The sequence below is a fragment of the Oncorhynchus keta genome, chromosome 17 (genome assembly GCF_023373465.1).
Source record: "Oncorhynchus keta strain PuntledgeMale-10-30-2019 chromosome 17, Oket_V2, whole genome shotgun sequence".
NCBI classification, from domain to species: Eukaryota; Metazoa; Chordata; class Actinopteri; order Salmoniformes; family Salmonidae; genus Oncorhynchus; species Oncorhynchus keta.
The window spans coordinates 43,803,700-43,820,952 of NC_068437.1; the positions used below are offsets into that span (position 1 = coordinate 43,803,700).

The following is a 17,253-nucleotide window of genomic DNA, read 5'->3' on the forward strand; positions in this document are numbered from 1 at the left end:
TTAGCCATCTCGTAATTGAGGTAAGCTCGGTCTGCTGATCGAAAACCTGAGTGGGGGTTTTAGTCGGAAGGGCCGTAGAGGGCTGTCCCAGGATGTCTGACCCTAACTGGGCTCAAGGGTGGTCCTCTGATTTAGTTCAAAACAAAAGGGAATTGTATTTTTCTTCATTAAACAGTCCAAAATCATCATCTCATCTGTGAATCATGGGGGATGTAGTGTTATGGCGTGGGCATGTATGGCTGCCAGTGGAACTGGTTCCCTTGTATTTATAGATAATGTGACTGCTGACAAAAGCAGCAGGATGAATTCTGAAGTGTTAGGGCTATATTATCTGCTCAGATTCAGCCAAATGCCTCAAAACTCATTGAATGGTGTTTCACAGTGCGGATGGACAATGACCCGAAGCATACTGCAAAAGCCACCCAATACTTTTTTAAGGCAAAGAAGTGGAATGTTCTGCAATGACCAAGTCAATGGCCTGACCTGAAACCAATTGAGCATGCATTTCACTTGCTGAAGGCTAAACTGGAGGAAAAATGCCCCAAAAACAAGCAGGAACTGAAGACAGCTGAAGTAAAGGCCTGGCAGAACATCACCAGGGAAGAAACCCAGCATCTGGTGATGTCTATGGGTTCCAGACTTCAGGCAGCCATTGACCTCAAAGGATTTGCAACCAAGTATTAAAACTCACAATTGAATTTATGATTGTTAGTTTGTCCAATTAATTTTGAGATAATAAAATTGTGGAGACCACATATAAAAAGTGCTGTACATCCTACACCTTTCACCTGAGTTGGATGTAATTACCCTCAAACTTTCAGCTCATCTTGATTGTTTCCTTTCAAATCCATTGTACATTGTACAGAGCCAAATGATAACTTGGTCAATGTCCAAATATTGACTGTAGCTGATCCTCTTTTCACACACTCCTTTCAACACATCCACTCGCCCATACCCTGGTCGCCATATATAGGGCAAAATAGTTCCAATAATATTTCCACCATTCATTTTTCCCAATGGTGATTTTTGGAACACTTCAAATAAGGGCTGTGTTCCTGTGTAGGCTTACCCTGGCGTGATGTTTGATAACCATGTCAGACAAGATTCAGTTCTATTTACTCTCAGATTCGAAAATGTTAATTAGTATCAAAGTAGACATCATACAAGACTACAAATCCCTGCAAGCTCCTGACACCTTCACTAGAAGGTATTCTGATAGCCAGTGGTAAGGTGTTGAAACTGCTGTTGGGCCTACGTGGGCACTGTCTGTCACCGTTATAGTGCAATTAAAATATTGTGTTGTGTTGCAGGCATGCATAAAAATGTAAAATAAATATGCCTGCTAAAATCGCCACATTTGGATATTATTTTGTGCATGCCAGCAAACCCACTACGCAACACTGAACAAAAACATAAACGCAATATGCAACCATTTCAAAGATTTTACTGAGTTTCAGTTCATTTAAGGAAATCAATCAATTGAAATAAATAAATTAAGCTCTAATCTATGGATTTCACATGACTGGGATATGCATCTGTTGGTCCCAGATACCATTTAAAAAATGTAGGGGAGTGGATCAGAATACCAGTCAGTATTTGGTATGTTCACCATTTGCCTCATGCAGCATGACACATCTCCTTCGCATAGAGTTGATCAGGCTGTTGATTGTGGCCTGTGGAATGTTGTCCAAGTCCTCTTCAATGGCTGTGCGAAGTTGCTGGATATTGGCAGGAACTGGAACACGCTGTCGTACACGTTGATGCAGAGCATGCCAAACATGCTCAATGGGTGACATGTCCGGTGAGTATGCACCTGTGCATTCAAATTGCCATTGATAAAATGCAGTTATGTTCATTGTCAGTAGCTTATGGCTGCCCATAAAGTAACCCCACCTCCACCATGGAGCACTGTGTTCACAACATTGACATCCGCACACCGCTCTCCCACACAACGCAATACATGCCATCTGCCCAGTACAGTTGAAACCGGGATTCATCAGTGAAGAGCGTGACAGTGAAGGTGAGCATTTTCCCACGGAAATCTGTTGTGACGCCGAACTGCAGTCAGGTCAAGAAGCTGGTGATGACAACGAGCATGCAGATTAGCTTCCCTGAGACGGTTTCTGACAGTTTGTGCAGAAATTGTTTGCTTATGCAAACCAACAGTTTGGTAGTTGGTATTTATTAGGATCATGAAACATGACATAATGTAATAGTATGGAACACAATTAGTCAAGGACTGAAATACATACATTTAAAGTGTCACACACAGCCTACACATCAGTATATACACAGAATATCTAGGTCTGATACATAATACAGTGCAAGTTACAACACAATATATTTAAAATGGCTGTCTCTTCACAGCCCCTTTGTGCAGTAAGGTATCATTTGTTTTTTGAATCTGGTTTTATTACTAGCTTGAATTACCTGAGCTGGCAGAGAGTTTCATGTCGTCATGGCTCTATTTAAAACTGTGTTTCTCAACCTCTGTTCTGGACCTGGGGACTGTGAAGAGACCTCTGGTTGCATGTCTTGTGTTGTACCGATGAGTATCTGAACTGTGTGTTTCTCAACCTCTGTTCTGGACCTGGGGACTGAAGAGACCTCTGGTTGCTTGTCTTGTGTTGTACCGATGAGTATCTGAACTGTGTGTTTCTCAACCTCTGTTCTGGACCTGGGGACTGTGAAGAGACCTCTGGTTGCATGTCTTGTGTTGTACCGATGAGTATCTGAACTGTGTGTTTCTCAACCTCTGTTCTGGACCTGGGGACTGTGAAGAGACCTCTGGTTGCATGTCTTGTGTTGTACCGATGAGTATCTGAACTGTGTGTTTCTCAACCTCTGTTCTGGACCTGGGACTGTGAAGAGACGTCTGGTTGCTTGTCTTGTGTTGTACTAATGAGTATCTGAACTGTGTGTTTCTCAACCTCTGTTCTGGACCTGGGACTGTGAAGAGACGTCTGGTTGCTTGTCTTGTGTTGTACCGATGAGTATCTGAACTGTGTGTTTCTCAACCTCTGTTCTGGACCTGGGGACTGAAGAGACCTCTGGTTGCATGTCTTGTGTTGTACCGATGAGTATCTGAACTGTGTGTTTCTCAACCTCTGTTCTGGACCTGGGGACTGTGAAGAGACCTCTGGTTGCATGTCTTGTGTTGTACCGATGAGTATCTGAACTGTGTGTTTCTCAACCTCTGTTCTGGACCTGGGGACTGTGAAGAGACCTCTGGTTGCATGTCTTGTGTTGTACCGATGAGTATCTGAACTGTGTGTTTCTCAACCTCTGTTCTGGACCTGGGACTGTGAAGAGACCTCTGGTTGCTTGTCTTGTGTTGTACTAATGAGTATCTGAACTGTGTGCCAACTGCTTGAACAGACAGTTCAGTATCTTCAACACAGTCAATTTCTCTTCAACTTTGAACCAGGAGAGACTGACATGCATGTTACTGGCACTTTCACTTCGTGTACATCTAAGTGTGATACGTGCTGCTTTATTCTGGACCAACTGAAATGGACCTATGTCCTTCTTTGCCGCACATGACCACACAGCTGGGCAGTAATCCAGGTGTAACAAAACTAGGGCCTGTAGGACGTGTCTGGTTGATTGAGATGTCAAGAAGACAGAGCAACGCCCTATCATGGACAGACCTCTTCCCATTTTAGCAACCATTGAGTCTATATGTTTTGACCATGACAGCTTGCTATCAAGGGTTACAGCCAGCAGTTTAGTCTCCTCAACTTGCTCAAGAGCTACATAATTCAATAAAAGATCTAAACAAGGTTTAACATTGAGCGAGTGACTTGTCCCAAAAACAATGCTTTTTTTGATATTTAGCTTCATCGGCTATCTGGCTGGCTGGTGTCAGACGATCCTGCAGGTGAAGAAGCCGGATGTGGAGGTCCTGGGTTGGCATGGTTACACGTGGTCTGCGGATGTGAGGCCGGTTGGACATACTGCCAAATTCTCTAAAATGACATTGGAGGCAGCTTATGTTAGAGAAATTAACATTAAATTCTCTGCCAACAGCTCTGGTGGACATTTCTGCAGTCAGCATGCCAATTGCACACTACCTCAACTTGAGACATCTTTGTTTTGTGTGACAAAACTGCACATTTTAGAGTGGCCTTTTATTGTCCCCAGCACAAGGTGCACCTATGTAATGAAGATGCTGTTTAATCAGTTTCTTGATATGTCACACCTGTCAGGTGGTTGGATTATCTTGGTAAAGGATAAATGCTCACTAACAGGGATGTAAACACATTTGTGCATCAAATATGAGAGAAATAAACTTTTTGTGCATAATGAAGATTTCTAGGATCTTTTATTTCAGCTCATGAAACATGGGACCAACACTTTGCATGTTGCATTTTTGTTCAGTGTAGATTCCATGTCACAATACAATGACAAATTGATTCAACCAGTTTGTGCCCAGTGGAACAGAACTTTTCAGCTTGACAAATCTCATGGTTGTCTTACATTATCACCATTCAGCATATATTCTTATCCAGAGAAATTAGGGTTAAGTGTATTGCTCTAGTCAGCTTGGGGATTTGAACCAGCAACCTTTCAGTTACTGGCCCAACGCTCCTAACGACTAGGCTACCTGCCATTAAGTTGAACTGTTTACCTTTTTCTTATGCACAACCAGTGGTCCTGGAAGCTGTGCTCTGTGTGTTGACTACCTCAGTAGGAGAGGAGGAAGAAACAGATGAGAACAATTTGAACAGGGTCTATTTCCTGTGGTGAAGAGAGGGGATTGTTCTTGTCACTGCATCAGGGCCTGGGGTTTGTTAAACGGTTAGCGGGATGAGGTACAACAGACACCTCAGCAGGTAGGGACATCAGCCTGGCTCCAGAGCCGCAGAGGAGGGGGTACCTGGGTAATGTGTTATTGTTAAACAGGGTTGTCTCACCAGCAGCAGGCTAGCGAGCAGGCCATGACATCATTCCAAACAGTGTTGCCAGCTGGGAAGGCCCCTTAGATGAGAGCCGTGTATGAATAACACTACAACATGTTTAAGAAAAAATCCAGGGGCATTATGGGATATAAAAGCATCTAGACCTCCATTAATGCCAGAGATTTTGGTTTTGTAAAATGGAGATGTGAGATTTGTGAAAACCTCAATGAGTTACAGGAATTCTGCCTCCCCCTTGTGGGGATAAAGATGAACTGCCAGTTGATCACACATTTACCATATTAGCAATGTGTGATCTGACCTGATGTTTTAGGGGTAAGCCTTGAGTACAAAAGGTTTACTCACAGGCTTACTGACAATCTGCCTCTATAAGAGGAACTGATCCAATATTACTTTAGATCTCTGTGTATATGGATTGATGTCCCTAAAACAAGTTTATCTTAATGTATCTCAGTAGTCTCAGACTATACTGAAGAGTCAAGGTCCTGACGTGGTTACCATCTCCTTGGAGGACTGATACAGCAATTAATCATAATGTGTGGGAAAAGAATACCAATTTTAAAGCTTCTTGAGGACAATGAATTGTTCAGTGTAAAAGCTTTGTATTCAGGATTCATTGCTTGTAGAAAATCAAGAAAAGTCCTTTTAGATGCTGGAGCTGCGGTCTGTGGTCTTTATAAATCCTTCAACGTCACTGGTCAAATGAGTTTCCCTCTAGGGACGTTCAGCTCCTTAGACAATGGGAACATTGCACTGTCAGATGGCTGTGAGACCCTGACATTTATTCACTGAACTAGTAGAAAATGTCACACATGGACTCCCATCTCCCTCACGTGCAGGTTCCTACTGAAAGTATCTATTCTTCATTCAGGGTTGTAAAACTAATGTTCCACTCAAGAAACAAATTCCAAGTTGTAATTTATTGGGTTTTATTTCACCAAAATTCTGCATAACTACATTCAACTGCATTCTTCATAACATGATTCAAACTGCTGTGCCTTCAGAAACCTCCGGGGCTAATCATCACATTTAATCTCAGAGAAATGAGGTAAAAAAAGCATCAGGAGTACATCAACTTATGTCAACTCTTTCATTATGTTCCTTTTGACTGTTCAACTCAATCACATTTTCCCCTTCATTAGCTTCAAATATGGGTAACTGAACATACCAATGATATTATTTTCAACAAATGGGAGTGCCTTTTGTCTCTTAGCGATACAAGTTACAATGACGACAATTCCAAGCATCAAACAGATTGTTTGTGCTTGATAAAGGCAAAGATGTTCAACTCATAGGCTCCATTTTAATTATTTTTCAAGTCTCATCAACATTGTTTAGTGAAACTTTACTGTGACTAAATCTAGTAGAGGAAGAATGTTTTACCAGTATATGTGTAGAGCAGTAAAAGTAGACATTTTATGTAGTATTACAGAGCAAATCACACAGATTCTCTAAATGTCTTTGGGCTTTTTACATGTATCCTACTTCCTTTGGAATATTACGCTTAAACGTCAAAATAATGGTTTCATATTTTTGTAGAAAAATAGTTACATTTTTTTTTTCAAACTAGGTAGAAACAGTTGGTATCCATTTGTTTGGTATCCATCAAACGAATGGACCAGATACTGACTATGCATTTGAAAACACCTACAGCAGTCAAACGAATGGACCAGATACTGACTATGCATTTGAAGACACCTACCCAGTCAAACGAATGGACCAGATACTGACTATCCATTTGAAGACACCTACCCAGTCAAACGAATGGACCAGATACTGACTATGCATTTGAAGACACCTACCCAGTCAAACGAATGGACCAGATACTGACTATGCATTTGAAGACACCTACCCAGTCAAACAAATGGACCAGATACTGGACTATGCATTTGAAGACACCTACCCAGTCAAACGAATGGACCAGATACTGACTATGCATTTGAAGACACCTACCCAGTCAAACGAATGGACCAGATACTGACTATGCATTTGAAGACACCTACCCAGTCAAACGAATGGACCAGATACTGACTATGCATTTGAAGACACCTACCCAGTCAAACGAATGGACCAGATACTGACTATGCATTTGAAGACACCTACCCAGTCAAACGAATGGACCAGATACTGACTATCCATTTGAAGACACCTACCCAGTCAAACGAATGGACCAGATACTGACTATGCATTTGAAGACACCTACCCAGTCAAACGAATGGACCAGATACTGACTATGCATTTGAAGACACCTACCCAGTCAAACGAATGGACCAGATACTGACTATGCATTTGAAGACACCTACCCAGTCAAACGAATGGACCAGATACTGACTATGCATTTGAAGACACCTACCCAGTCAAACGAATGGACCAGATACTGACTATGCATTTGAAGACACCTACCCAGTCAAACAAATGGACCAGATACTGACTATGCATTTGAAGACACCTACCCAGTCAACGAATGGACCAGATACTGACTATGCATTTGAAGACACCTACCCAGTCAAACGAATGGACCAGATACTGACTATGCATTTGAAGACACCTACCCAGTCAAACGAATGGACCAGATACTGACTATGCATTTGAAGACACCTACCCAGTCAAACGAATGGACCAGATACTGACTATGCATTTGAAGACACCTACCCAGTCAAACGAATGGACCAGATACTGACTATGCATTTGAAGACACCTACCCAGTCAAACGAATGGACCAGATACTGACTATGCATTTGAAGACACCTACCCAGCCAAACGAATGGACCAGATACTGACTATGCATTTGAAGACACCTACCCAGTCAAACAAATGGACCAGATACTGACTATGCATTTGCATCTTTTTATAATTTTGAGTATGACTCATAATTTGTTAAAAAGCAGTTATTCTAATATTTTCGATATTAATATTGCATGCTTAACAAAGTATTTGCATTGATACTGCAGTTTTGTGGGGTCAGTAACTCAGGATGAGAAAGTGCTCTGTTCATCTAATATCAGACTAAACTAATAACGTCCCTACTTTGTGATGGATCAAACTGTATTTTATTTTTTATCATCACATTAAACCTGATTCTGTCACCATTTTTAAATGTAAAAACCTTTCCAATGCTATGTCATTATTACATATTCAATATCAGCAATATCACAGTAATACAAATCAAGTCTGGTTACATGTTTTGTGGTTGTTGATCTACACTGAACTGCACTGATTAACTCAACTAGTAGCATATACATGGTAAAGAGCCCAAGCCATCACATTATCCTTGTTTTGAAATCCAGGCGATTCAGTAAATACTAGTAAAACATAGCATTATGCATCATTTTGCTTATGTTATGACCCAGTGAGTATTTGTGTATATGCATATACCAGCATATGCACTTACATGAATTAATACATTTGAAATGTGGTCATGTTTTACACTAGATGATCCTGGTAGTTAGACATCTAAGTGTTGGTACACTTGACATATTTGAAAATAGGATTCAAAACAACCTGTCCGTCCTTCAAATTCAAAATGCATTAAAGCAAGTCAACATGTCAAGAAAATTGTGTCAAAATATACACAGAAAATCTCTCTCTCTCTCACTGCTTGTAAAAGTCTCTTCAATAATTAATGCTGTCATGTTCCATAATAAATTGAATAAATACTCCTGTGGCCCATCCAACACATCTGATTAATTACCACTCTGTCCAGTGAATGAATATGACCCAATATAAGTCAGAATCTCCAAATACAAATACATAATAACACTTGCAAGTAAAGAACCATTGTAAGATCATTTGTGTGCTGCAATATATGACTCTATTCAGCTTTTCATAATCATGGTTAGTAGACCCACCTCATTAACATATGAATGACAGAACACGTGTTTTTTTTACTGTAATCTGATGGGTTGAAGGTCATGGGTACATTTCAGAAATACAGAATGACAATGCCAATCACACCAAAGCTTTTCTTGCACAAATGTCTTCCTTAAATTAAGGTGAGCACACAAGATACACTCATTAAATGTTTTACTCATTCAAAATAAGAAGTAATGCACAAAAGTAAATGACAAAGCACACAAATATCCAAAAACTGAAACAGCTCAAGATGAGTTAGATACTATTTTTTTTGTCATTTTAAAAAATACACATAAACCATCAGTTTAGTAGGTAAAACTCTTCTTTCCTTTAAAGAATTTGGATCATCAAAAAGCACAGGCAGTCCAGCTCTGTCGTTGGATGGTGTGGACCAGGGCAGAGGCTGTATGTGGCATTACCATGCTGCTGCTCTACTCTAGGCCATCCTCCGCTGGCTGGTGGCAGTTGACATGGAGGCTGTGAGGCCTGTGTGACCTGGGGCTCAGAGACCATGTGGGGCCTGGATGGGCTGAGGAGGCAGGCCGGAGGCCAGCAGGTGCCAGGGGTGACAGTGAGGGCAGGGTGCTCTAGTCCAGGGGTACTCACTGTGAGGGAGGGAGGCCCTGCTGCCCAACCGATAGGACACCTGGAAGACAAAGAGAAAGAAATGTAACGAAAGGAAATTAGCCACAAAAACACAAACCATTGATAGAAAATGCTGTCTTGTATTAAGTGTGTGTGCCCACCAAGATATATGCTGTTTCCACTCAGTGCCAGAGATCAGGTCATCTCAACAAATGGTTTCTAAATGACACGGGTTCTGAAAAGAGAAGAGACTGGTTTAAACAGGGACTAATAGTGAGGAATCCAGATCAAACAATCTGTGTTATACAAGCTAAATATACAGGGCCATTGTTCTGGTTCAGATACTAACAGTATTTACAGTATCATTCCACTGGTGTGGGATGTCCTCAGGTTCCGGTGGGTAGGACATCCAAGATGGGCTTCCGTACGACGATGGTGGAGACATGACAAAGTAGTCAGAGTAACCAGGGTGGTTGGCTGATATGGCGTAGACTGCTGTCATTGGGTTTCCTGTAGAGATGAGCAGTGTGGTTAGCCAATCAGAGGCTTAAATGAGTGAACTTAAGTAATTTGACAGAAAACCATATATATATATATATATATTCGGAAGTTTACATACACTTAGTTTGGAGTCATTAAAACCACTCCACAAATTTCTTGTTTTGGCAAGTCAGTTAGGACATCTACTTTGTGCATGACACAAGTAATCTTTCCAACAATTGTTTACAGACAGATTATTTCACATATAATTCACTGTATCACAATTCCAGTGGGTCAGAAGTTTACATGCACTAAGTTGACTGTGGCTTTAAACATCTTGGAAAATTCCCTAAAATGATGTCATGGCTTTAGAAGCTTCTGATAGGCTAATTGACATCATTTGCGTGGAGGTGTACCTGTGGATGTATTTCAAGGCCTACCTTCAAACTCAGTTTCTCTTTGCTTGACATCATGGGAAAATCAAAAGAAATCAGCCAAGACCTCAGAAAAAAAAGAATTTGACCTCCACGAGTCTGGTTCATCTTTGAGAGCAATTTCCAAACACCTGAAGGTACCACGTTCATCTGTACAAACAATAGTACGCAAGTATAAACACCATGGGACCATGCAGCCTTCATACCACTCAGGAAGGAAACGCGTTCTGTCTCCAAGAGATTAACGTACTTTGGTGTGAAAAGTGCAAATCAATCCCAGAACAACAGCAAAGGACCTTGTGCAGATGCTGGAGGAAACAGGTACAAAAGTATCTATCCACAGAAAAACAAGTCCTTTATCGTCATAACCTGAACGTCCGCTCAGCAAGGAAGAAGCCACTGCTCCAAAACTGCCATAAAGTAGCCAGACTACAGTTTACAACTGCACCTGGGGACAAAGATCGTACTTTTTGGAGAAATGTCCTCTGGTCTGATGAAACAAAAAGGAACTGTTTGGCCATAATGGCAATTGTTATGTTTGGAGGAAAAAGGGGGAGGCTTGCAAGCCAAAGAACACCATCCCAACCGTGAAGCACGGGGGTGTCAGCATCATGTTGTGTGGGTGCTTTACTGCAGGAGGGACTGGTGCACTTCACAAAATAGATGGCATCATGAGGCAGAAAAATGATGTCTTGTTTCTTCAATATATACACATCAAGACATCAGTCAGGAAGTTAAAGCTTGGTCGCAAATGGGTCTTCCAAATGGACAATGACCCCAACATACTTCCAAAGTTGTGGCAAAGTGGCTTAAGGACAACAAAGTCAAGGTATTGGAGTGGCCATCACAAAGCCTTGACCTCAATCATATAGAACATTTGTGGGCAGAGCTGAAAAAGCGTGTGCGAGCAAGGAGGCCTACAAATCTGACTCAGTTACACCAGCTCTGTCAGGAGGAATGGGCCAAAATTCACCCAACTTATTAGGGGAAGCTTGTGGAAGGCTACCTGAAACGTTTGACCCAAGTTAAACCATTTAAAGGCAATGCTACCAAATACTAATTGAGTGTATGTAAAATTCTGACCCACTGGGAATGTGATGAAAGATATAAAACCTGAAAAAAATCATTCTCTCCACTATTATTCTGACATTTAACATTCTTAAAATAAAGTGCTGATCCAAACTGACCTATGACAGGGAATTTTTACTCGGATTAAATGTCAGGAATTGTGAAAAACTGAGTTTAAATGTATTTGGCTAACATGCTGACCAGACCGGACATGTCGCGTGTGCGAGCATCGCAAAATAAATGTAGAAATCTATGTTATTCAATTATTGCACCCACACTGCTCGCGCGCGCCAACGAGTATCTGCGTTGCCAAGGGCTAAAATAGAAGTCATTACTATTTCTGATGCAGATCGCGCTGAAAGTCCTGCCTCGCCCATCTCCTCATTGGTTTATAGAAGCAGGTACCCACGTGCCATTTCCTTATTGGTTATACCCACGTGGGTGATTGAAAGACTAAATGTTTTGCCGGTTCTCGTGGTAAAAGTGTAGATGCCAATCACGCCTGGAAGGAGGAGAGATGACTAGAAACGATTCGGTTGGCTGTTTTATGTGTGGATTAATTGTTGGAGTAGAGGTCCTTGTGCATGTCAGGTAAAATAACAACTCAATGTTTATATCCCAGGACAAGTTAGCTAGCAACAGCAAGCTAACTAGCTAAATTACCATACATGTTTAAGGCTTTTCGACCTGTCCCCAAATTAATGTAATTGGTTCAGAGTTTGTTTTGATATTTTAAGTTTAAGTTTAAGTTTATTTTTAATTTTTACAGGGACAGTGCACACTAATCAACGTTTCAGTAAAAGTGCCGGTTTTAGCCAACCGGCTAATTTTCAACCGCAGTCCCTGGGCAGGTTATTAAAAACAATTACAATATAGACAATAGCAACATAGAACAAGCAAGACATAGCAACATAGGACAAGCAAGACATAGCATACAGACAGAGCAACATAGGACAAGCAAGACATAGCATACAGACAGAGCAACATAGGACAAGCAAGACATAGCATACAGACAGAGCAACATAGGACAAGCAAGACATAGCATACAGACAGAGCAACATAGGACAAGCAAGACATAGCATACAGACAGAGCAACATAGGACAAGCAAGACATAGCATACAGACAGAGCAACATAGAACAAAAAGCAGCAAGACAAAATTCATAAAAGCAACAAAGTGTTTCCACACCTCACAAGCTACAGACAACAGACAACATGGAAAGCGGCAACACACAGCTAGGGACCATGTTCACAAATCTGATTGACCTTTAGCCATGTCTTCAAGCATTTTGTGAAGGTGTGATATGTGGTGCAGTTATGTGTGTCTGATGGCAGTGTATTCCAGACATGGGAAGCTCTCACAGAGAATGCAGATTTACTAAAGGTGCTTTTCCTTAGGGGAACTATACAGTCACCTCTCATGGCAGACCTTGTGGATCTGCTGCCATATGTCTGGGTTTTCTGTTTAACAAAAATATTGAGTGGAGGGGGAGCCAGGCCATTAAGGATCTTGAATACAAGACATGCGTCGGTGTATTGCACAAGATTTTCCCAACTCAAGAGCTCATGCTTTCTAAGGATGTGACAATGATGATGGCTATTGGGCTTCCTATCAAGCACTTTGAGAGCCTGTTTGTAGACAGACTGAATAGGTTTTAATGTTGTACAGCAAGCTTGGGCCCAACTAGTCAGGCAGTATGTTAAGTGGGGGAGTATCATAGAGTTGAAGTACAGTTTTGCTACCTCTGTAGTCAAACAATTTCGTATACATCGGAAATTAGCTAGGTTGAATTTAGTTATTTGAATTACCTTTTTTCACATGCTTTTTAAAAGAGAGGTTGGAATCAAGTATGATGCCAAGGTACTTAAAATCGGATACCACCTGGAGCTTCTCCCCTGACACATAGACATCTGGCTCAGTAGCATCTGTTGCCCTCTTTGTGAAGAACATGCAAACAGTTTTTTTCACATTGAGATGCAAACACGAGTTACTGAGCCACTTTGTAACCTGGACCATTACAGTAGTGAGTTCTTGTGCAGCTTGTTGTTTGCTGTTTGCATGCACATATATATTTTAACCTGCGTGTCGTGATCGTGTTTGGTGTAGGGGGACAAAATAAACGTATGCACGATGGCGCACTCGCACAGCCAGTTTCGGTTCCTTGTGTATGTAAACTTCCGACATCAACTGTGTGTGTGTGTGTGTGTATGTATATATATATATACACACATATATATATATATATATATATATATATATACATATACACACATATATATATATATATATGTATATATATATATATACACACACACATATATATATACACATATACACACATATATATATACATATATATATATATATATATATATATATATATATATATCAGTGGGGCAAAAAAGTATTTAATCAGCCACCAATTGTGCAAGTTCTCCCACTTAAAAAGAGAGGGGCCTGTAATTTTCATCATAGGTACACTTCAACTATGACAGACAAAATAAGGGGGAAAAAATCCAGAAAATCACATTGTAGGATTATTAATGAATTTATTTGCAAATTATGGTGGAAAATAAGTATTTGGTCAAAAACAAAAGTTTCTCAATACTTTGTTATATACCCTTTGTTGGCAATGACAGAAGTCAAACGTCTTCTGTAAGTGTTCACAAGGTTTTCACACACTGTTGCTGGTATTTTGGCCCTTTCCTCCATGCAGATCTCCTCTAGAGCAGTGATGTTTTGGGGCTGTTGCTGGGCAACACAGACTTTCAACTCCCTCCAAAGATTTTCTATGGGGTTGAGATCTGGAGACTGGCTAGGCCACTCCAGGACCTTGAAATGCTTCTTACGAAGCCACTCCTTCGTTGCCCAGGCGGTGTGTTTGGGATCATTGTCATGCTGAAAGACCCAGCCACGTTTCATCTTCAATGCCCTTGCTGATGGAAGGAGGTTTTCATTCAAAATCTCACGATACATGGCCCCATTCATTCTTTCCTTTACACGGATCCGTCGTCCTGGTCCCTTTGCAGAAAAACAGCCCCAAAGCATGATGTTTTCACCCCCATGCTTCACAGTAGGTATGGTGTTCTTTGGATGCAACTCAGCATTCTTTGTCCTCCAAACACGACGAGTTGATTTTTTCCAAAAAGTTATATTTTGGTTTTATCTGACCATATGACATTCTCCCAATCTTCTGGATGGATTCTTCTTGCGTGGAACCCCAGATCGAGGGAGATTATCAGTGGTCTTGTATGTCTTCCATTTCCTAATAAATGCTCCCACAGTTGATTTCTTCAAACCAAGCTGCTTACCTATTGCAGATTCAGTCTTCCAGACCTGGTGCAGGTCTACAATTTTGTTTCTGGTGTCCTTTGACAGCTCTTTGGTCTTGGCCATAGTGGAGTTTGGAGTGTGACTGTTTGAGGTTGTGGACAGGTGCCTTTTATAATGATAACAAGTTCAAACAGGTGCCATTAATACAAGTGGAGGACAAAGGAGCCTCTTAAAGAAGAAGTTACAGGTCTGTGAGAGCCAGAAATCTTGCTTGTTTGTAGGTGACCAAATACTTATTTTCCACCATAATTTGCAAATAAATTCATTAAAAATCCTACAATGTGATTTTCTGGATTTTTTTTCTCATTTTGTCTGTCATAGTTGAAGTGTATCTATGATGAAAATTACAGGCCTCTCATATTTTTAAGTGGGAGAACTTGCACAATTGGTGGCGAAATACTTTTTTGCCCCACTGTACACATACACCACCGTTCAAAAGTTTGGGGTCATTTAGAAATGTCCTTGTTTTTGAAAGAAAAGCACATGTTTTGTCCATTAAATTAACATCAAATTGATTAGAAATACAGTGTAGACATTGTTAATGTTGTAAATGACTATTGTAGCTGGAAACGGCAGATTTGTAATGGAATACCTACATAGGCGTACATAGGCCCATTATTAGCAATCATCACTCCAAATTCTTGAAGTTTTCCGTATTGACTGACCTTCATGTCTCAAAGTAGTGGACTGTCGTTTCTCTTTGCTTATTTGAGCTGTTCTTTCCATAAATTGGACCTTGTATTTTAACAAATAGGGTTATCTTCTCTATACCTACCAGGCCTACCTTGTCACAACACAATTGATTGGCTCAAACGCATTAAGGAAAAAAATTCCACAAATTAACTTTTAAAAAGGCACACCTGTTAATTCAAATGCGTTCCAGGTGTGTAAAACTGTCATCAAGACAAAGAGTGGTTACTTTGAAGAATCTTAAATATAACATATATTTAGATTTGTTTAACACTTTTTTGGTTACTACATGATTCCATATGTGTTATTTCATAGTTTTGATGTAATAAAGAAAAACCCTGGAATGAGTAGGTGTGTCCAAACTTTTGACTGGTACTTTGTGTATTTTACAGTGAGCACCATAATTAATTGTAAAGTGACCATTTTGTTGTTATTTTGGTTCTGTACTCTAGCACTGAGTTTGAAAGGATACAATGACACCGAGGGTGAAGTGCAGACTGTCAGCTTTAATTTGAGGGTATTTTCATACATATCGGATGAACCGTTTAGAAATGACAGAACCTTTTGTACATGGTCCCCCCATTTTAAGGTACGACATTTGTTGAATTGGCTTCACAGATGTGTGTCGTTAGGCAGGTGTATTCATTTGTGTCGTTAGTGAATGCAGGAGAGCTGTTGATGAATAGTATTGATTCTAGACTTTGCTATTGCCTTTGGAGGTTGTTGTTGGGGTGTGACAACATGAGGAAGACAGCAGTGTCGATGCAAATGAAGATGGCCGTCATAAGGCTCAGAAATGAAAATCAATCAATCAGGAACATTGCAAAAACCCTGGGCATGCCCAAGTCAACAGTTTGGTTCATCATTAACAAGAAAAAAACAACCAGTGAACTCAATTATGTCAAAAGACCCGGTAGACTAAGGAAGACCACTGTAGTGGATGACCGGAGAATACTCTCTATGGTGAAGAAGAAAAAAAACCTGACAACAGCTCAACAGATCAAAAACACTCTCCTGGATGCAGGTGTAGATGTGTCAAAGTCTACCATACATAGTCCTGCTGGTGTAGTCTTCTATCTTGTACACTACAAGATGCAAACCACTGATAAGCCTGAAGAACAGAAAGGCCAGATTACAGTTTGCTAAAAAGCACCTAAAAGAGCCCCAAGAGTTCTAGAAAAAAAGTATTGTGGACAGGTGAGAGAAAGATTAACATGTACCAGAGTGAAGGAAAGAGGAAAGTGTGGAGAAAAAAAAGACATGCCCATGATCCAAAGCAAACCACCTGATCCGTGAAATATGGTCAAGGGGGTGTTATGGCTTGGGCCTGTATGGCTGCCAGTGGAACAGGGAACTTGTCTTCATCAATGATGTGACTGCAGACAGAAGTAGAACAATGAATTCTGAAGTCTACAGAAATATTTTATCTGCTCAGATAAAACCAAATGCCTCCAAACTCATTGGACGGCACGTCATCAAGCAACAAGATAATGACCCTAAACATACTGCTAGAGTAACGAAGGTGTTTTTTATGGCCAAAAAGTGGAGAATCCTTGACTGGCCAAGTCAATCACCAGATCTGAATCACATTGAACATGCATTTTACATGCTGAAGAGGAGACTGAAGGCAATAAGTCCCCGAAACAAGCAGGAACTGAAGATGGATGCAGTACAGGCCTGGCAGAACATCACCAGGGAAGATACCCAGCGTCTGGTGATGTCGATGCATCGCAGACTTCAAGCAGTCATTGCATGCAAAGGATATGCGACCAAATATTAACAATGACTACTTTATTCTACATGATGTTAAACAGTCCAATGGTTTTTGATGACGCGAAAATGGGTGGGGGCCAAGCTTCTATCATTTCTAAACGGTTCATCCGATATGTATG

The 17,253-nt window shown here is 40.7% G+C and overlaps 1 protein-coding gene across 43 annotated transcripts in view; it reads right to left on the minus strand.

Annotated features, from left to right (window-relative positions):
* Positions 1-5,832: 5,832 nt before the first annotated feature.
* The window catches only part of LOC118395890 (UPF0606 protein KIAA1549L-like), a 58,339-nt gene continuing 46,918 nt past the window's right edge, over positions 5,833-17,253 (minus strand). For 2 of the 43 annotated variants that reach the window (XM_052466169.1, XM_052466167.1), the window contains 7 exons: positions 9,706-9,866; positions 9,518-9,591; positions 7,718-9,417; positions 7,418-7,667; positions 7,069-7,318; positions 6,819-7,018; positions 6,627-6,767 (listed from right to left, as the gene is read on the minus strand). In XM_052466169.1, the coding sequence (XP_052322129.1) occupies positions 9,562-9,591; positions 9,706-9,866 (191 nt within the window). In that variant the 3' untranslated portion in view covers positions 6,627-6,767; positions 6,819-7,018; positions 7,069-7,318; ... (1 more) ...; positions 7,718-9,417; positions 9,518-9,561. Of the gene's footprint in view, positions 6,768-6,818; positions 7,019-7,068; positions 7,319-7,417; positions 7,668-7,717; positions 9,418-9,517; positions 9,592-9,705; positions 9,867-17,253 lie in introns of all 43 variants that reach the window. The other 41 variants (XM_052466133.1, XM_052466127.1, XM_052466143.1 and 38 more) reach the window with 41 other exon arrangements.